A 21,807-nucleotide genomic window follows, 5' to 3' on the forward strand; every position below is an offset into this window, starting at 1 on the left:
AAGTGGTTTTTACTTTCTTATTTAATATTTTATACTGATCAAATTGTCTAAAATGAGCATAGATAGATGTTACACTTTTGAAATTTTTTTTTAAACCTATTCCCTTCTTCCCAAAAAATCTCAGATAAAATCTTAAATAGAATAGTTGCTCCAGGGAAATTCATGATGTTTACCCAAAGGCTTCTCTTCCTTCCCAGTATGTGACTTTGGGTCCAGAGAACCTGTGTCCTTACAGAAGCAGGCTTTAGAAAGCTTCCTGGAGAAATGAGAGAGGATTAGCAGTGTGCTACATGTAGAAAAAAAAAATCCAGCTGTAAGTAATTGTCATTTTGTATGTTATTTAGATATTTGCTCGGCTGTCTCTACTTATGTTTCCTGTATACTACATATGGTTTTCTGTTTTGCCCTCACTAATGTTCTCCCGGGAAAGAACCAAGCTGTAAGCTCCTTCATGTAGAATGCCAAGAGAGCACGGATATTTGAACAATGCTTTTGACACTGCTAATGAAGATCAATATTTCAAGCACTAATTAGTGCAACTAATGTTCTTGGTGTGATTGGAAGTATGCCTGAAACCAGTTGAAAAATTCCTACTTATAACATCTTTCTCATGGGAATTATACTTGAGGCTGTGAGGTTCAATTCTGCAGTCATTTCTTTACCTATTAAGCACCAGATATTATTGCAAAAATCGGCAGGGTCAGTCATCAAGTTCATAGCCAAATGCAGGCGGAATTAAAGCTAAGCCTAACTGATCAATATTTAACATCTGGTCATTCCCCAGTCCTTCTAGAAGAAAGACAGATGCTAACAAAAGGCTTTTTAGCTCTATTTTTCACATGGATTAAAAAACCAAGGCGAGTTTTCACTTTCTAAGAGAGTAGAAAGCATCTCAGGAGAAGTTTCTCCCCATTTTAAAGATAGAGAAGCAGGCTGAGTCAGACTAGCTGTCTCTGATGTGTATCCTGAAGGGAATGTTTTCTATTAATATCTCCAAGAACCTAGCTGATCTTCCTCAGAATGGCCTAGTCAGGAGTTCATACAAAGAGTAGACATTAGGGCCATATCAGGACAGCAGCTTAACCAAGTATGGATGTCAGGGAGGCAGAAGTAGCTTCATTTCCTTGCAACCCTCCTAGGTAGTGACTAGAACTTCTTTTGAAAGACAAACATATGCTCAGAGGATGGAGAAAAGCAAGTTTTACAGTTCTGACCTATGAGGGTTTACTGTACAACCTGAATGCCAGGTTAACATGCCATATATTCTAGGGATGCCAACAATAACAGAACATTCTCCTCACTGTCGTGTGTGTGTGTGTGTGTGTGTGTGTGTGTGTGTGTCTGTGTGTAGCCACCCACAAAACAAAAGATGGTATTTTCTATGACTCCATTTCTAGGAATGGATATAGATACTGTTGTTGGGTAGAGAGGCTATCAGGCCCTGTGCTGGCAAGGAGCAGGGTCTCACAAGACCTACACTGTATCACCAAGTAGCAATAGATGTAGGTCATTTCAGATCACAAACAAGGAAGTCTAAGTTGGTTTTTTGGGGTTTATTTTTCTAAATTTCTAAAGGAGTCTCTACAAACTCCATTACTACTGCATCCATTGACAGATCTCCCTATCAGATATAAAGGCAGGGAAATGGTGCCAGAGCATGGCCTAAAAGTAGAAGCTGCCAGCACCCCGCTGGGGACAGAAGATAAGCTACAGGCCTGAATACGGGGCCGTCTTAGTCAATTTGCGTTGCTATAAAGGAATATCTGAGGCTGGGTAGTTTATAAAGAAAAGGAGTTTATTTGGCTCATGGTTCTACAGGCTGTACAGGAAGCATGGTGATAACATCTGCTTCTGACAAAGGCCTCAGGAAGCTTCCACTCATGGGGGTTGGTGAAGGGGAGCCGCATATGCAGATCACAAGTTGGGAGAAGTGGCAGAGAGTGTGGAGGAGGTGCCAGGCTCTTTTCAACAACCAGTTATCACAGGAACTAACAGCAATAACTCACTCTTGCAAGAATGGCACCAAGCCATTCATGAGGGATCCACCCCCATGACTGGAACACCTCTTACCAGGCCCCACCTCCAACACTGGGAAGTAAATTTCAACATGAGACTTGGAGGGGACAAACAAACCATATCTAAACTATAGCGGAGGCATAGGTCTCCAGATCTGGGATCCAAACTCTCCTTTGGGGGATTTCACTTAGCCCCTTCCGTTTTTTGTTTCCAAATAAGGGATTACCCTCCCCATTTTGCTAATGCAGGAAATACAGGACCCAGACTTAGCCACATCCTAGTGCTTGTGACTCAACCAATGCTCCATGCTCATGGGAAGCTGCTAAAATGGGACCCTGTACAAATAGGAGTTGTCCTGTTCATTCTCACAGCACCATCCATTCTATCTCTGGAGTACCCAACCTGGTAGAGAATCCTCCCTCCTCATACAACCACAGAATAAGAATCAAAATGGAATATTTCCAACTCTTATCTCATCTTCCTCATACCTTTTCCAGTCCAAGCTGAATTCCCATCTCTGTTTTCCTAGATGGTAGATTCTCAGTCTTCCCCCTCGCCTTCTTCAAGTATGTTTTGTGAAGTAAGATGGAATAGGTTAGGATCTTGTTAGTGGTGCAATGCTGGTAGGAGAAGAGGTCCATTCCTTCATAAAAGGTGAGGACCAAAGAAAGCCAAAATCAAAAGTCTAGGAATTAGAATTCTAGGCCTGTGTGTTCTGATACGGTAGCCACTAGCCCCGTGTGGTTACTGAGCACTTGAGATGTGCCACATGCAACTGAAGGGCTGGATTCTTTATTTCATTTAATTTTAATTAACATAAATTTAAAAATTGATCATTTGATTCTATTGTTGGAAAGCATAATTATGTATGTGGCAACGTAGGTTTGTTAATCTGTTTCCTCAACCATAAATGTTATGAAATCTAAATACACATTGAATATTTCCAATGAAAATGTAGTGTCTGAATGTAGATGTGCAATACACATAAAATATAACCAGCATTGGAAGACTTAATAGGAAAAAATGTAAAATATCTTATCGTTGATTTTTCATATTGACACACGTTGAAATGATATTTTAGATATACTGCGTTAAATAAAATATATCATTACAATTACTTCCACCTGTTTCTTTATATTCATTTTTAAACGTGGCTCACGGAAATTTTTTAATGACATATTATATTTCCATCGGTTCTCCACTGTAGATGTTTAATGTTACTGGGGATACTACTAGAAAGGGAATACTCTAGCCCAGAGCTTCATTCATCACTCACCCTCTCCTACTGCTAAAAAAGTCACTCTAGGCCGTTTTCCAACCCTCTCTTTCCTCATTGCTGTTTCAATGTTATTAACTTTGGTGAATACTGACTTCCCCTCACCCTTACCCTCTTCCAGCATTCCTCCCCTCCTCGGGCCTATTCCACTCTTCTTTCTTACTTCTGGCTTTTGAAAATCCATCTTCTACTACGAATAAGCTTCCTCTTCACTCCCCATTCCCCAGGCTCTTTCCTTCACACCACCTTCTCTGAGTTTTTCTGACCATCTCTGTCTGTTTAAACGGCTCCCTTAGAGGCCAAGGGGAGAGGTGTCCGGGCCTGGGCTCATTCAGGCCTCCCTCCCACTGTCGCTGCTTGACCTCCACTCCCACAGGCTCTTGCGGGGTGGATTTTACCTCAGTCCCACCTTTTCTTTGTTTCCCGCGCCCTTTCTCAGTGTCCCTGTACCTCCGAATGGATTTCTAGGAAACAGACTCTGCACAGAGATGGAGGTGGTATGTGGGAGGTCTCCTGGGAGGTACTCTTGGGAACAACACCTTGAGAGAGTGAGGGAAACAGGATTCGGCAGAGAATGAACTTGAACTGTGCTGCGTTCCACAGAGGCCTCGGCGGATCCTTTGGGAAGTTATGGAGCTGGGGTGGCCCTTCAGGGCCCTCCATAATGGAAGCAAAGAGGTGAACCTTTGTATCTCCCCATCAACCAATTGGATCCGAGATACAGAGGCACCCCCAAGGAGTGGCAACCCGGTTTATAAAACCCACCACCCAAATAGTTATTTTGAACTAACCCAGAGATCTCCTAATTTCTAAATCTAAACCAGTTTTTTGGGCGCCCTCCTCCTTGGTGTCCCTGCAGCCCGGGCCCCCACTGAACGTCCCTCTTCTCCTGAGTCCTGTCACCCTGCACAGTCCTGACCCTCCCTCATGGTTTCTCCTGATGGTTTCCGTTCCTCTCATGGGCTCCTTCTAGGTAGACCTAGGTTCTGTCTTCAGCCCTGTTCTCTCTACCTTTTCTACCCTCTCCCTCCACCTCCAACTTCTTTCCAGATGATTCCAAAATTCACAGCCTCTCCTGTGAACTCCAGAATCACCTTTCCAATTGCATTTGCTGGATATCTGCCCCTGGAAGAAGATGGCCTGCTTCTCCAATCCAACTTGCCCCACACTAAACCCAGTCACATCACCGCAGGTGCTCCTTCAGACTTCCACAACGTTACAGCCCCAGTGTGCTCCTCCCACACTAAATCCAGTCACACCACTGCAGGTGCTCCTCCAGACTTCCACAACCTTACAGCTCCTGTGTGCTCCTCCTGCACCACACACTCTGTAGACTCTCCTTTGCTGCAGCTTCCGCATTCATCCCCCAGTTAAAGTCTTCATCTCACCGGACTATTGGAATCATCTCCTTCCCGCGTGGCCCCTCTGCGAAGCCCTTCTCAGCAGTCAGCTGGGGTATTTAGAACGCTGGTGCTCCCGGTGCAGTGGCTTTGTCAGCATTCCCTGCCTCCAGTGGCTTCCCTGGTCTAGCAACCTGGTAAATGGGTAATCTTCCTCACTGCAGCTAAGTTTCAAAAGAACACGGTTGGATAAGCACAAGGCCCTGGTTACTTTGGGAAATACATAATCCATGCCCCACTGTTAGGGCCGGTCCCGTTAGGGCCAGCTTTGCACCTTCACAAGGGCTCAGCAGGAACAGATGGACTCTACTCTCTGCTCTTCCTTTTTGCTTCTGATTAGAGAGACCTTGATTCTCCCAGAGGCCCAGGAAATGTAAAGCTGATGCTCCACAGGACTCTGACAGGGACAGGGCAGTGATGGGGGGTGGTGAGGAAGGGGGATGGATAGGCTCTCTCTTATCAGACAAGCTTGTCCCTAGAGTCCCTGGAAACCCCCAAAGGCCAACCTCTTCCAGGGGCCGAAAACGTAGAGGGCAGGGGGACATAAGCGGGGAGCTGCGGAGGGCGGGAGTTTGAAAGTCGCTCCACCGCCCCACTAGTCGATCCTTTTGCCCCGCCCCCCGCAGGGATCCCCCCGGCAACCGCACAGCTGCCTCGGACTCTGATTTAATTCCCTTCGCGTGCTCTGAATCGCACAGAGGCAAACTCCCAAACAAAGAGGCGGCAGCTAGCGTGCGGGGCTCCTGGGCGCGTCCTGCCGGCTGGGCTGAGAGAGCCGGCGCCGGGGCGTCGCGGCGGAGCGCGGGGCGGGGCGGCGAGGGGGAGACGCTAGGGCCAGCAGGAAGCCTCCGTGGGCGCGGGGGCGCGGGCCGTGCTGCCCGCAAGCTGACCTTCCCGGGCTGGGAGGGAAGAGCGTTGGCTGCGGGCGGTGGGCGGCTGGGCGGCCCCGGGAGCCGCCGCTCTCCGCCTCTCTAGGCGCAGCTTCCGTCGCCGCGTCCGGAGCCCCTGACCGGGTAAGTGCAGAAGCGCGCCTGGGGAGTGGGGGCGCCAAGGGAGAGGCTGGGGTTCTGGGAGAGGCGCCTCCACCTCCGCTGCCAGCCCCGCCAGCAGTCCCGAGCTAGACTGTTCCAAGCTTCCCTTGGACAGGCAGAGGGAAGCCGGCTGGCGATGAGGAGTGGAGGAGGCAGGAATGCCTGGGACATCGCGGGGCATGTGAGCAGGTATTGGTGTCTGCACGGAACACGCAGCACGGCGTGCGTAACTTCGCGCCTGAGTCTGCCTTTCTGCACTTGTGGCTTGCGAGAGAACTCTGGGCCTCTGAGGGCCTCGTGCCATCCAGCGTGCCCGGGGCATGTCCTTCCTCTTGAAAATGCATTCTTGTGTCCACCCTGAGTTCGAGTAGCTGCCTCTTGTGCGTACACACAGAACGACCCAGAGTCGCCTTAGCAAGACGCAGACAGGCCTTGGCAGCATACCCCATGCAACGCAGGGGTTGCTAAGTGCTGGCAGCTGCTGTATCTGGTACACATTGCTTTCAGAGGGCCTGTGCAGGGATGTCCCCGCGTTCTGGGCCCGTCTGTGTATTTGTGACAACATGGCTGTGTAGGCCCTGTCACTTGTGTTTTCGTGCCCGTCCTTGCACGTGCAGTTGGGCAACTCCATGTGGAAAGAAGGCATGGAAGGTTCTGGGGTGTATCCTTTTCACCAGCGTTATGTGCAGTGTGCACATGTGTGAACGGGCTGGAAAGTATGAAAGGGAGGCAGCTCAGCTGGGGTTGGTGGGACAACATCTTAACTTGAGTCTAAGCTGCTGTGTGTGCAGGAGGAATAAGTGTTCCAGAGGTCTCCAGTTCCTGGCAAGTATTGTGGGGTGGGGGTGGGGGATGAGGAGAAGGGGCAGCTTATGGAAAAACTCCTAAGTGCACTGTGGAGCATAGGGTGTGTGCAGGAGAGCGTGAAGAAGAGAATGAGGGTGGTGTTAGGCAAAAGTGGATGGTCTGTGTTCGATTTGTGGGCAGGTGGATTGTAGTGGAAAGCAGCAGTTAGAGGCTGGAGACAGGTTTGAATCAGAACTTAATGGCTGTCACTGTGTCAGTAGCATTGTTCCCTGGACAGATAGGTCATCTGGGGCTCAGTTGCTTTGTGCGCAAAATGGGACTAATAACCACTGGCCCCACCTGTCTCCCAAGGGACTGGAGGCTCCAAGTAATGCCTGGAAATGCTTTAAGACTCCTAGGGTGAGGGGGCACTACTGGCCCACAGGGGCCAAGTTGGTGGTCTGGCAAGTGCTTAGGTGGCCCAGAGCCGTTTGGTTTGTGGGTACCAGAGGGAGGCATTTGTGTGCTCCTTCCCACGGTATTCAGCATAATAGGAATTTTACACCCACCTTTGGACTCGTGTGTAAAATATGTACAGGCCTGTGTGATTCCCCGTAGTTCTTGTGTGAGTGCCTGCTGCAGAACAAGAGGAAAACTGACTTTGGTGTCTTTAGGTCTCCCTAGAGCACCTTGACTTTCCAGAGAGCCCTGTTTCGGATGAGCCCAGGACGTTTATAACCACCAACTTGCTTTTCTCTTTATGCCACCAAATGAAGCAGTAAGGAGCACCCTTCACAGTTTGCAGCCAGGGAGATAGGAGATGAAGAAGCTTTCCCAGCTAAGGTCACAGTTCTGGAGTGTCCACCACTGAGTTCTGTCTCTTGGGTTACAGTACCTTCAGACCCAAGGCCAACCCTGGACTGGGCTGAAGAAGGAGGGAGGCATCAAAAGTCATGCACAGACGGCACCGAATTCCAGGATGTAGTTGGGTGGTTTGTCCAGCCTCGGATGTCACCTGTCACTGAGACTTTTTTACATGTGGTTGCTGTTTAGTAGTGTTTGTGAAAGGAAAGATCCTTGGGTGGGAGATGCTGGCAACCCAGGTCAGGTCCTGGCTCAGCTCCCGCCGGGGGAAGGTCACATCACCTCTCTGGTCCTGCTTCCTCTTTGGTCCAAATCAGGGCATCTTTCCAGATTATCATTCTGATTTCAACTGTGTTTTGCTTCCTCAGAGAGGCCTTTCTGATCCCCCATCCAAAGTAGCCACCTCCCAGCCATGATCACATCATTGTTTCTTCCTAGCACTTGCGACCTGTCTGAACTTAGCTTTGCCACATCCTACTACAATGTGAGCTCACCAAAAGCGGGGCTGCCTTTGTGCTGTTACCTGCTGGCTCCACCTGCAGCACAGTAGGTGCTCAAGAGATATTATTGTTTGTGAATGAGTGAGTGAATCAATTAGGAAGGGAGTGTGCATGTGTGTTTTTCAAATTGTACTCCTGGGAGCTTTGGAAGGGAAGAGCAGGCTCCATTGGCAGGGCCGCAGTTCCCTCACACCAGCAGCTCGGGGTCCATCTAAGTTACATGTCAGCTTCCGGATAGGATCTCCTTTGAAGTAAAGGCTCTCTTGCTAAAATAAAACTAAAAAACTGTTGCACCAGAAGACTTAGAGGGGTCTTTTCAACTCCGAGTAGAAATAATAGTACCGCAACTGGAAGAAATCTGCACTTGACCCTCAACGAGGATTATAGGCAAGATTCAGACGTACAAAGTGGTTGTTCCACAAACCATTTCTGCTTAGCCATGGAATTCATCCTATGGCTATTTTTATGCTACTGGTTAAATTTCCTGAATTTTGGTCAGAGTTAATATGGAAACGATTTTGCTTACAACACAGCAGCAAGGGCTATGTGAGAGCTCTAACCCATCTATATCTGAGACAGGCATTAGACAGAGGACACCAAACATCTGCAGGGTGGACAAGCTGTGCACAGATATTTGAGAGCTACCTATCTAGGGTGACTCTGTCTGTCATCATCCTCTATCGGGAGTATTCCCAGGCATACTTGCCCAGACGTGCCTCACCCCCAGTAGATGCCCACTCAGCATTGTTTTTCTTGAGTAGTTGCCAGTGCTGAGGAACTCTGGTCTCTGAGTGATTACTGAGTGTAGAAGACAGCCACGTGACGAAACCTGGCTATATGTACACGTGATGACCCTGACCTGTATTTATATCAGCCATGCTTCCTGGGCTTTCCAAGCTCTCCTCCATGTAAAACAGTCTCTTGTGTTGCCTTTTCCTAGAAATACACTTGGAAGTGGCAGCACAGCTGCTGTGTCCAACACCGTGCCTGGGTTCGGGGCACAGAATCTAGATTTACCACCCTTTTCTAAGCCCCATAGGAGGAGCATTAATGACCGTGCGCATGATTGAGGAGGTGGTGGTGTTCAGTTTGGTTGGTTTAGGTGGATTGTTGAGGAGGGAGACTGTGGAGAGAAGTGGAGAGAAGGGTCGGGAGTAGAGAACTAAATCCTCTGTTCATTCCTTTTGATGCTGTCTTTGCTTCCCTTTTGATGATGCCCTGCTCTGGCTGACTCTGGTGGGTTTCTGGGTTCAAAGGTTTATACTCACAAGATGGCACTCCACAAGGTAGAGGAAATTGGGGAGGGGCAGCAGATATACACTATACATGTATGTTTTCCAAGTGCCTGCTGTGAGCTTTGAACTTCCAGGCCCTGAGACATGCATTAAGGACCTACCTCTGAGCACTCGTTGTTCAGGACATTAAACTCATTCCCAGGAAGGGATGAGAAAACAGCTGAGTGCAGATTAAGTGGCACTCACCCAAGCCGCAGCTGGAGCTCCGAGAAGGAAAAGTGTGCAGAGAGGGCAGGCAGAGACAGCCGGCAGCCAGGGTGGCAGGAGAGCCCAGCTCTAGGGCCAGATGGTTCAGGCACAGATCCTGGCTCTGCCCCTTCCTCTCCATGTGAACTTCTGTGTGTTATGTTAAACTTCAATTTCCTCATCTGTAAATCGAGGAAATGACCTCAACTCCTAGCAGGGTGCATGGATGCCTGCCTAAGCTGAACTCAGAAGAGAGGTACAGAGCACCTAGGTGTCTGATGACCACAATGAAGGACTTTGAAAAAGGGCTCATGGTGAGGTGGCGACGACTGTGGGACCTTGTCTAATGCTGGTCTCCCCTGTAGTAGTCAGGGGGTCCATGGCGTCGTGCTTGGTAGGCCCCAGGCCAGTCAAGCACTCCCTTTCTCCCTGGGATGCTTTTCCAACTGGCCATGCGACTTCCACTCTCAACTATGGAGAGGGAAGTAGTTGCGTCCCTCTCTCACTGCCCTGCACAATGTACAAGCACTCGTACAAGCACGTGGCCCTGCTTAGAGGCTTAAGGATTTTTGCTGTAAAATATCAAGAATTGAGGATGTTACAGAGGTTCAGGAAATGAGAATTGCTCTGATGGTTCCCTGGTCTGTTTTGAAAGGGAGTAGGGGACCCTCCTTGATGGTAGTATGGGATAAATCCCCCATCAGTTCTCAGCCCTGTCCTGGCTTAGGCATTCTTTTTTTTTTTTTTTTTTTTTTTAATTTGTGTTTCATTTTTTAAAAGGGTTTGTCAGCCAAACTTCAATATAAATGAGAATGTATTTCTCTATCTTAAAAAGATTAATAATCAAAGACCCCATAACTGATAGTTTGATTCCTTTCTGCTTGATATATATCAGTTTAGGTCATTTGCCAGCAGATTCTAGTGTGTTTAAAAAGCCCAGAAGAAAAAAGAACAAAGGACAGAAGCAGACTGGTGTTGTCTGATTTGTCTGAGGTCTGGCACAGTTAGCAAACATTTAATCACATAGCTGGTGTGGTAGCTTGACTGAAGCCTTTTTGTCAGGTAGAAATTCAAGTTTGTATGAGCGTTCTTGAAATGCAGTAAAGAGATTTCTCTCCCAGAACTGCCTTTTATAGATAAGCACTAGGGTTTTGATAGTTGGAAACCACGGTCCTATGCTGTGCTTTTACAATTGGAGTCCTAGGCTTATGCCTATAATCCCAGTGCTTTGGGAGGTCAAGGTGGGCAGATCACCTGAGGTCAGGAGTTCAAGACCAGCCTGGCCAACATGGTGAAACCCCCGTCTCTATTAAAAATACAAAAATTAGCCGTATGTGGTGGTAGGTGCCTGTAATCCCAGGTACTCGGGAAGCTGAGGAAGGAAAATCGTTTGAACCTGGGAGATGGAGGTTGCAGCGAGCCAAGATCGTGCCACTGCACTCCAGCCTAGGCGACAGAGTGAGACTCTTTCTAAAAAAAAAAAAAATAGAGTCCTCATCCTATCCTACTTGAGAATAAAATTATGTTTATTAACTTTTTATCCCTAGCAACTAGTGCAAAGCTTGGCAAACAGTAAGAATTCAATAAATGTTCATTGAATGGACATTTTAGGAAGGTGCTTATCAGTCATCACCAAGACTGTGCCTCAGGGAGAAGTTCCTCAACCAGAGCCAGATAGGTAATTTGTGGGACCCAGTGCCAAATGAAAACATGGAACCCTAGCCCAAATGCAGGAAAAGATACCATTAAAGGTATATTTATACCTTTATAAATATAAGCCTTTTCCTTTTTTCCATGGTCTTTCTCTCAACTTGTCATGTGGTATTTTTATTTACTATTTAATGATATTTTAAGTAAAGAAAAATTAAAATTTTAAATTATTAGCATGAATTTTACTGTTCATCCTTAATATGGTGCAATGCCAGTTTAAAAGACTGAGCATTTAACGTGTGTAGAATCATCAAACTACACAATTCCGATTTAATAGCTCATATATGCACTTGTATTTTGTTCTTACCAGAGCAGTGGCATTGCTGCTCTCAACTACTCATCAATGCACTCGGCATCGCTAACTCAACTGTTTTTATTCCTCTAGTAGCATCCCTGGGGCTCACTAGGTCTCTGCGACTGTGCTGGGCGTATGATCCTTCTCTTGAGAGTTGATAATTCAGGCCTTGTCTGTGCCTACCCAAAAAAGGAGGAAGGGTTGGACATCAATGGTTCATACCCTGTTTGTGTGAGAGTGTCACAAACTCCTTTGGAGCTCTACTAAAACCTATGGAACCACAGCACATAGATGGTAAAAATGTTTTATACAATTTCAGGAGCCCCCAAGTTATAACTCCATGGAAGGAATTGTCTTTTAGGCTTACTGCTACGCCATGGTATCCTGTTCCAGAGACAAGATAGGGACTATTTTGAAAGCAAATGAGAAATTGTTCAAATCCTCCTATCTGGGAAAGGAGATGAGATTTTAAGTCATTTGGCTTTTGAAATTCAATTCCTGATGCCTAGAAGGGAATGACGCTGCCTTTCTGATTCCCAGTGGACAGGTTGTAAATGTCCTTAAGCATGAAACGACGTGGTCCACGATGAAGGCTTTTGTGGGAGAGCCTCTCTTTCTACCCCACAGGCTGGACTCTCCTCCGGCCTGGCTGACCCCGGCCAGAGCCGCAGGATGACAAACTGCCACCATCCTCTTGCTGGGCTGCAGCTGCTGCTCTAGTGGGGAGAGGCAGCTGCACATCCAACCAACACTGACTGAATTCAGGCACAGGCTGGGGCATCACAGTCACTCTCTGGGTGATCCTTGCCCTCTAATTTCACCGGGCAGAGAAGGACACTGGCTCAGATAGGTTAGGTGACCTGCGCAGGGTCCCCCAGCTAGTAAGAGTGACATTAATCTTCCCTCCATGTATGTGACAGCCCAACCCCCAAATCGGGAGGACACTGGCTCAGGTAGATTAGGTGACCTGCCCAAGGTCCTGCAGCCAGTAAGACATTAATCTTCTCTCCATGTATGTGACAGCCCAACCCGTAAACCAAACATCAGAGAACCAGGCTCACGTTTATGTTCCCCCTTCCAGCTCCCTCCTGTCAGCACTGGGGATGGGAAAAGGGAGGAAAGCTGCCCGCGACCTCTGTCCGGGATGGTGCAGGAGCCTCTGCACTGACCTCTCCCTGAAGCTCATGCGTGTCCTCTGCAGCATCCAACCAGTCATTGCCCATCCAGTTCTCAGAAATTTGTCAGGTCAAGCAAAGAGTGGCTGTGGCTGTAGTGGCTGCAGCTGTGGACCTGGGACAGGCTGCTCTGGGGACCTTCTCCAGTGGAAGGGACAGCAGTGTTGTTGAGGCCCCTGTGTCTTAGCCTCTGGGTCCCCTGTATCAAGCCTGATGGTGAGCTCTTGATTCAGATTGAGTTGAGATCATTGTTGATTTGGGGCCTGGAATGCCTCCCGTGTCCTCTAGACAGCCATGAGGGGCCATGTCCTATACCCCTTCCCTTCACACCTACACACAGCAGTGAACACACACCAGGGCCCCCATGAATAGAGATACCTATGGACCTTTAGCTCCAATCTCAGTCCTAAATCCAAACCTAGGAGTCCCCAAAACCTGGAGGTGTCATCCACTTTGGCCCGGCTCTCTGGGGGACTATGGATGCGGGCTCTCAGAGTCATGATTACCCAGCTCCCTGGCCTTCTCAAATGTCTGCAAGGCACTAGCCCCCAGCTGTTGAGTGGGCCAGGCCCAGGTGGACGGGGGTGACTGGGAAGATGCACTTCAGATGTTTCTGTCTTGGCTTCATGCCTGAGGGGCAGAGCAGAGCCAACCACAGAGGACTCCTGCTCTGCACCTGCTGGAATTGGCAGCCATGTGTGCCTTGTTGTGGTCACATGGACTCAGATCCCAAGGCCTGGGTACAGGCTCCAGAGAATCCATCCAGGCTCAGCTTCTCTGTCATCTTAGTCCATTTTCACACTGCTGATAAAGACATACCTGAGACTGGGAAGGAAAAGAGGTTTAATTGGACTTACAGTTCCACATGGCTGGGGAGGCTTAACACACCCCTTCAACAAAAGAGATCTTGCTTTATCTGCCTTATATACTGAGGTTCTACATCAAGCTTGTCAAACCTACGGCCTGCACGTGGCCCAGGACAGCTTTGAATGCAGCCCAACACAAATTAGGAAACTTAAAATATTATGAGAAGTTTTTTTGCAATTTTTTTCTTTTAGCTCGTTAGCTATCATTAGTGTTAGGGTATTTTATGCATGGCCCAAGACAATTCTTCTTCTTCCATTGTGGCCCAGGGAAGCCAAAGCATTGGATACCCCTGCTCTACATAAAAATTTATTTGAAAGAATCTACTACTACCATAACTTTCTCAGAATACAGGTAAAGAAACTCAGTCACAGAGAGGGTCAGTGACTTGCCTGAGGTGCTGGCAAGTAGAGAGGGACCTCCTAAATCTAAGACCTCTGCCTCTGAAACCTAGGCCTCTGCCTGTCCCCACCCCCATCTGTGTGCCATTGCCTTTATAAACACAACACAGCTGTCAACAGATGTCCCTCGCATCACTTTGGCAACTCCCCTTTCTTTGGTCATCATGGGAAGCAAGGACTCCTTCAGCCCCTGCCCCTCTCCTGTGATCCAAGAGCACATACTCTCCCCAGCCAAATTCCCCTTGTGCCAAGCACCGGTCTTCCCTGCAGGGAGGTGAGCAAGCAGCTCCCACCCAGACAGGGCCTCATACAACATGTCTCCATGGGGTGAAGAAAAGAGCAGCTCTTCTCCACAGAAATCATACATCCATTCAGTCAAGAAGACTGGGGAAATTATCACAGAGGTCATTCTCTGAGTGTGGGAAAAAGTATAGACTGTATCCTTCACTATAATTAAGCTCAGCTTCAAGGGAGCAGTAAGTATATTAGCCAACGCATTGTTCTCTCTCTCTCTCTCCTTTTTTTTTTTTTTTTTTTGTTTGGGAGGTGGAGTTTCACTCTTGTCTCCCAGGCTAGAGTGCAATAGCGTGATCTTAGCTCACTGCAACCTCTACCTACTGGGTTCAAGCGATTCTCCTGCCTCAGCCTCCCGAGTAGCTGGGATTACAGGCACCCGCCAACATGCCTGGCTAATTTTGTATTTTAGTAGAGACGGGGTTTCACATGTTGGCCAGGCTGGTCTTGAACTCCTGACCTCAGGTGATCTGCCCACCTCGGCCTTCCAAAGTGCTGGGATTATAGGCATGAGCCACCACACCTGACTGTGTTGTTCTTTTGGGAAAGTATTTTTGCAACCCATTGTGTGAAAGTTAAAACCCTGTGCTCTTAGTGCCAAGAGGCAGTGTTTCCTGCATGGGCTTAGGGTCACCAGCAGCCTTCTCCACTCTCCTAGCTGGGTCCATTGGTGCAGTTAGGCAGCCTGGGTCAGCTGCCATGGACTGACCATAGGCCAGGCTGGACAGCCCTTGACTGTCCTAGGTGACATGGTCTCTGCCATGGTCTTGCAGAATCACAGGAAATCAATTAACACATGCCCAATTATCCCTACAGAGAAGTAGTTTTAGAACTCATCTAAATGGATGCTTATTCCCTAATGCCAGCTCTGGTTTATAACCTGCTGAACCATTTAGGTTTCTTTAATTTAACCTCATAAGTGGTGGGTGACTCTTAAGTCTCATTCCCTGGATCAGAAAGCCCAGTGGTTCCCTATTGCTTACAAAATAAAATCCTGAAACCTTGAGCCTGGCACATACCTTCTCTGTCACCTTCTTTGCTTAATTCCTGCTCTTCCTTCAAAACCCTTGCCCACAGCTCCCTCCTCAGCACTCCTGCACACATTTTTCTCCCCGAACTGCATACATTGTGCTACAGTGATGTTGATGTGTCCATTTCCCCAGCTGTGAGCTCTTTGAGGTCAGGGACAGCTTCATTCATTCTCTTTTCTTCATTCTTTGTCTTTGGGAATCTCCAGCACCTGGCACATTGTGTGCCACATACGAGGCCTCAGACGTTCAATGAATTAATAATTAACTGGTTAATTTCAAGGGAGAAAATAGATACATGAACCACCAAGCACACCCCTACAATGATAAATAAGGAGGGCAGCCTCAGGCAGGGCAGCATCAGGGAGAAGAGTGGAGTGGTGGGTTCACAAGATGTTCATTGAGAAGAGCTGCAGAAAGGAATGGCTTAGTGTTGGTGTGGGAAGTGGTAACACTGAGAAAAAGGAGTGAGCACTGCGTAGGTGGATGGAGTGTCACAGATTAGGAATACAAGATGGATGGGTTGCAGTGGGAAGATACTGACTTAGTTTTGGGCATGCTGGATATTAGGGGGCCTGTGGTCATGAGCATGAGCCTGGAGCCCAGCAGGCTTTGAGAGTCATCAGCTGGAGATGCTTGGAGTTTGGCATGAATGGGGGTAGCAAAGAGGAGACAAGAGGCAAAGCACAAAATGTTCCCCACCTCACCCTGGAAGGAATGCCAGCCTTAAAGCTGTAAACCAGGAGGAGGACCAGTCGATGAGGCCAAGGAAGAGAGGACAGTTTCGGAGACTTGGTTATGATGTTCAGATCAAGGCAAATTGGAAACTTGGAGAATAATACAATGAGAGTGGTAACATGAAACCAGAAGTGGGGAAAGAAAGCTTCAAAAGAAGGTGTGACCAACTTTTCAAATTCAGCAGAGATGAAGTAGGAGGAGATAGGAAAAGCCACCTTTGGCTCTGGCAATTAGGAGTGACTTTGGGGTGAGTGGGTGGTGGAGGAGGTCAGACAGTGGTGGGGTGCAGGAAGAATGGATGAAGTGAGGCTTCAGAGGAAGAAAGATCTGGCAATAACTTAAGAGGGAAACAGGATCTAAGAAAATGTGACTTGAGAAAGTCTGGTCAAAGTATGCATGGTCATTAGGTTGAACTGTTGCATCTTAACAGCTGAGATTGTATCCTGGCTCACTATACTAGTCTTATTCAGGACTAATTTTTTGCTTCTAGAAGTGGAGCTAGAGCAGTATTTTGGGGGGAGGATGGGGTAGTGGAGCAGGGACATTTGTACGAAGTCTCTGACCCCCAGCTATAGGAGTCAATTAAAACAAAGGCCGAACTGCGTGTCAGAAACCCAACAGGACTGTGGCTTAAAGAAAAAAGAAGCGTCTTTTTCTCTCATATAACAGTTCAGGCTAGGCAAGCTGTTCTGCTCCACGCAGTCACACAGGGAGCCAGGTTCCTGCCCTTGTTTCTCTGCCATCCCTAAGGGTAGTGCGTGGTCTCAAAGTGTGGTACCTAGACCAGCAGCATCAGCCTCACCTGGAAACTTGTTAGAAATGCAGAGTCTCAGGCATCACCCCAGACTTACTCAGAATCTCTAGTAGGGGAGCACTGTAGTTTTGAAAGCCCTCCAGGTGATTCTAATGTACCCTTGATGTTTGAGAACCACCACTCTGAGGTGCTGTCCTTGTCTGCATGGTTGAAGCTGGTTTCAGACACATCTGTGGCAAGGGAAAGACTAGAAGGGGAAAGATTGTGGCAATGTGCATGGGAAGTATTTTAAGGTCCAGGGGTGGAGTACTACTTCCACTCATCCATTGTCAAGAATACTATATAGCCAAAGCTAGCTGCTAGAAGGGTTGGGGAATGCAGTCACTTGTTAGGTGGCCACATAACCAGCTATGACTCCATTTTAATGGAAGAAGGGGAGAAAAATCTTCCGGGAGACCATTAGTAGTCTTGGCTCCCTTATGAATCAAACTTAAGGAAGTTTAATGCCACATCCCATCCTCTAGAAGGAAAAGAAAATATCTACCTACAGATCACTACAGCTTATCTGTTTAAAGAGATCCATGGGGGTCTTTTATTGGGTGTACCACCCCTCAAATGTCTGTCCGCCCTCACTGGACATGAGCAACCCAGCCCTTAGACACCTGCCCCAACTGCTCACCCACTATATACTGTGCTGCCCAGTCCCTGGTTGGTAACTTCCAATAAACATCAGGATTTCCCCAGCTGACCCCATGAAAAGGAAGGCACTTAGGCTGGGCAGGGAAGGATGGGGAGTTAGAAGGGGTGCTGGTTTATTAAAAATCAGAGCTAGAAAGAAGATGAGTATCTTGTCCAATGAGCAGCTGGGCACTTGCAGGGCAGCTGTGCACACCTGCACAGACTGTGCCTTGCACAATTCCAGGGGCAGCCATTCTCATGTGTCTCAACCATGTCCCACCCTCAGGGGAACCCCAACACCCTGGGGTGTTGGGCCTTCTGCTGCTGCTGCTCTTTGCCTTACAGATCCTGAGCTCACCCTGAATGGGTCACCCCTGAAGCTTCCATCCTTGCTCTGAGCAGCTTCTCAGGAAGCATCTCAGTGCTCCAAGGACCAAGCCTGGACAGAGAAATCAATTCTGGATGGGGACAGCTTATCTTCCCTCCTCAAAGCCTACTAAAAGCCCAAACCTGAGAGACCTTGACTTTGGCATCAGCAACACCTGGGCTTGATTCCCAGGTCTGCTAAAGGAGCCTCAGCCTCCTTGTTTATAAAACAGAAGTGGGCCGGGTACAGTGGCTCACACTTGTAATCCCAGCACTTTGGGAGGCCGAGGTGGGTGGATCACTTGACACCAGGAGTTCGAGATCAGCCTGGCCAACATGGTGAATCCTGTCTTTACTAAAAATATAAAAATTAGCCGGGTGTGGTGAGCATGGTGGTGCATGCCTGTAGTCCCAGCTACTCGGGAGGCTGAGGCAGAATTGCTTGAACCTGGGAGGCGAAGGTTCTATTGAGCCAAGATTGCTTCACTGCACTCCAGCCTGGGCAACAGAGCGAGACTCCATCAAAAAAAAATAAAAAGTAAATCCCGAAGGAATGGCATCTGCCTCACTGAGTTATTGAGACAAGTAAGAAACCTGGACCAGATGAGGGCCCGACCACTATGCTGAAGCTGCAGGGGGCTGGGTGTTCGACTACTGGCCAGAGTCTGAGAGAGATGGTTTCTCAAGGCCATAAAAGACCTGTCTTCATAACTAGGAAATCATAATTTCTGAAACAGAGGCAGGATGATGCGCCTTCCTCAGATCTGGCATTCGTTTATGTAATGATCTACCTTCAAATTCAGCCACATGCACGCGCTCCATCTCTAACAGCTCTGCCACTTGTGACGCTGAGTTCTACAGCAGGAGAAGGGAGCCACTTGTGTTTGTTGACAGTGAGGTCACACTTGTGGTGGGCCTTAGGGGTTCTGGGCTTTCCCGGCCTCTGCTGTGGGTCCGTTTTTAAGGACTGGAGCAAAGGCAAGAAAAAGTGGGCAAAGGGTTAAGAGAAGTGAGGAGACTGCATATTCATTTTCAATCCCTGTCAGAGCTGCTCCCTCCTGCTGTGGGTTTCTTCTGAGGTCTCACTCCTCTAAAGAAGGGCCTGATGATGCCCTCAGGTGTTTCCCATCAGTGGAACTGTCCTGTTCACGTTGGTGCCTTGTTTGGATTATTTTCAAAAGGATTTTTTACTTTGATATACAATGGACATGGGTCTGTGTCTCTCATCTGAGGCTGAAATTGGAAAACGAGGGAAAAGAGAAGACACTGTGGAGACTGCAGAGAAAGCTCAGGGAGAAAAAGACAGGGGCAATCCCTGGACTGGCTTGTGAAAGACTCCCAAAGGGCCCTGTTGGGAGAACTGGCTGGTGCCTGCACAGAAATGCATCCTGCACATTCCCACAGGCGCAAGCCATGGAAGCGATGGCCTGAGTTTCAATTCTCTCCATTCCAATACCTTTGACTTAGGTTCTTGGGGAACCAGGTGAGAGCCTGAGTGGGATAAGAAATACTTATATGATTCTCAAAGAGTTCATGAGCATTCACATGGCTCCTTAGTGCATTCCTTCCTTCCTTCATTCATACATCAGGTACTCTGTTGGGTGTTCAGGGCCCAGAACTCAACTCAGATTTTATCAGATAATATAGCTAAGGGGCATGCCTCAGGCTTCATTAATGGGGATTGTTGACCCTGGGATGTAAGAGCAAGAAGTGGCTTGGAGAAAGACATAGAGTGTGGAGGGAATCTGACGGGTTTGGAAGCTTGAGAAGTATTGAATATTGTTGACAAGCAGCATAACATGGTGGTCAAGAGCAAACCTGGGATGTTTTTTAAGTGAATAGAAGCACTGCTCATAATTATGTCCACAACAGGTGTAAACCAGAGTTAACCTCTGTCTCCCTTTCCTCTTCTGTAACATGTGGATGATGTGCGTGCCTACCTCATGGGGTGGTGAGGATTAAAAGAGAATGCTTACAAGGCAGGAGTCCCTGACTCCCAGACCATGCCCCAGTAGGAACCAGCCTCAAAGCAAGAGATGAGTGGTGGGTGAACGAGCATTACCGCCTGAGCTCCACCTCCTGTCAGATAAACAGTGGCATTAGATTCTTATAGGTGCATGAACCCTATTATGAATTCACATGTGAGAGCTCTCAGTTGCACACTCCTTATGAGAATCTAATGCCTGATGATCAGAGTTGGAACAGTTTCATCCCAAAACCTTCCTGCCCCTACCTCCACCATCCATGGAAAAATTGTCTTCCACGAAACCAGTCCCTGGTGCCAAAAAGGTTGGGGACCGCTGTTACAAGGTACAGTTGATCCTTGAATGGCGTGTGTTTAAACTGTGCAGGTCCACCTGTATGTGCATATTTTTCAATCAAAACAGATAAAAAGTACAGTACTTGCAGGATGCAAAACCCATATATACAGAGAGCTGACTTTTCACATGCAAGGGTTCTGTGAGACCAACTGACAACCTTGAGTATGCGTGGATTTTGCTATACTTGGGGATCTTGGAACCAATCCCCCGCGTATACTGCGGGACAACTGCTCTTAGTACCGTGCCTGATGCATGGTACATGATAAACACTAGCCACAGTTATTCCTAGGCACACAAAATGCACAGAGCATTTGGCGATGCAGAAATGGTCCGAAACTACTGTGCCAGCAGTAAGTCTTGGAATCAGGCCGCATTTTTACCCAACCCAGTAAGGAAGGTGGTCACTCCAGTATTATAGGTGAGAAGAACTGAGGCCCAAAGGCAGGGAGCAAGTTAGAAATAGAACTTGGACTAGAACCCAGGTGCCTAGGTGTAGGCCTAGCCCCTCTTAAGTTGCAGTAGTGTTTGGCGGCCTATTGAGAAAGGAAGGAATATGTAGAGGTGACCCAAGCACCAAGACAGCTGTCACCTTCTGGACTTGATGACCTCACTGGCCCTGCTGGGATGGCAGAGGCCTGCTGGTGCTGCCTCCTGGAACCCCACCCACAGAGCACCCCAGCTGCAGCCCCGCCTGGGGGCACCTCTTCCAACCCCACCAAGGGTGCTCCTTCTGCTGCGCCTTGCTGCTATGTTGAAAACAGAGATGAGGGACTTCTCTCATTCTACAGCGCTTATCACTGTAGCCATTGCCTTCTTCCCACTTCTTTTAAATGACTTTCCTGTCGGAAGCAATTTGCTTTGTTAAACTCAGGTCTTGGTTTTCTCCAAGTAGATTTTTCATGGCCACCTGGGGACAGGGTCTCCCCTCACAACCATCTGAATAGAGTGCACTAGCAGGCCAGTGGGCTGAGGGGCAGAAGTGCTGAGACTGCATCCCAGCCATCAGATTCAGGCTCTGAATGATGTATTTTTAGGGTTACCCAACCTTTTCCCATTGTCTTTCATTGGGAAGCTCTTAGTAACTTGGGTCTAATCATTCCTTTACTCTTGTCTGGCACTGGTGCCGTAAAATTGAAGTACTCACTGTTCTTACAAATTCTCCATCCCAGTTGGTCCTCACAGTCACCATGCAAGCGAGACAAAGCTGGCCCAGCATCGTCTCCATCTTACAGAGGAGGAAGGGAGGCTCTGGAGGTCATGGGATTTGTGCGGGGTTCACGCTGCTGTAGGTGGCAGCTGGTACTCACACCTAGATCTTCAAACTTGCCAGCTAGTGGCTATTTTCTGTTTGCTTCGTCACTGATTTTTGTCACAAGCACTGAAGAAGTTCTCATTTCAGACTGCAGCTTTTTTAAAAAAGAAAAAAGGATCTAGGAAAAGCATGGCATGTATGTGGCATTGGAATATAACCAAAAAAGAAAGAGAAACACACATAGCAAACCATCCAGGGACTCTGTCTGTATGTCTGCATCTAGAGAATAAGGACAAGTCAAACCACTTGCCTAATAATAGGAGCAGAGTCCTGACTAAGACATGGAATGCAATTTGTTACTTGCAAATGAAGTAAAAAAAAATAGTCATGTACTTAGGAAAACATGTCTCTCAGGGCACAGAGACAAAGAATTCTTAGTGCTAGGGTTTTAATTCAAGTTCTGCTTACAGCACCATCCACATGACTCTGTACTTAGCAATCTGACCCCAGGTTTGGTCCAAAAGAGTTGCCTGAATTCATTTACCTGCACACAATGAACATGGTGATAGAAAAGGCC

The 21,807-nt window shown here is 47.9% G+C and overlaps 2 protein-coding genes across 4 annotated transcripts in view; one reads left to right on the forward strand and one right to left on the reverse strand.

Annotated features, from left to right (window-relative positions):
• Positions 1–4,818: 4,818 nt before the first annotated feature.
• On the reverse strand, positions 4,819–6,354 carry LOC108514907 (uncharacterized). Its single transcript, XM_017851460.1, has 3 exons — positions 5,779–6,354; positions 4,967–5,663; positions 4,819–4,856 (listed from the first exon to the last, which is right to left on the reverse strand). Exons 1-3 carry the CDS (start codon positions 6,352–6,354, stop codon positions 4,819–4,821), a joined length of 1,311 nt encoding a protein of 436 aa, XP_017706949.1.
• The window catches only part of TSPAN11 (tetraspanin 11), a 67,721-nt gene continuing 51,302 nt past the window's right edge, over positions 5,389–21,807 (forward strand). For 2 of the 3 annotated variants that reach the window (XM_017851462.1, XM_017851465.1), the window contains exon 1: positions 5,389–5,705. The gene's annotated coding sequence lies outside the window, so the exon portion shown is untranslated. Of the gene's footprint in view, positions 5,706–5,816; positions 5,913–21,807 lie in introns of those variants that run through there. The other variant, XM_017851463.1, reaches the window with a different exon arrangement.

This window comes from Rhinopithecus bieti, unplaced genomic scaffold, assembly GCF_001698545.2.
Source record: "Rhinopithecus bieti isolate Rb0 unplaced genomic scaffold, ASM169854v2 scaffold_34397, whole genome shotgun sequence".
In the NCBI taxonomy this organism is placed as follows: Eukaryota; Metazoa; Chordata; class Mammalia; order Primates; family Cercopithecidae; genus Rhinopithecus; species Rhinopithecus bieti.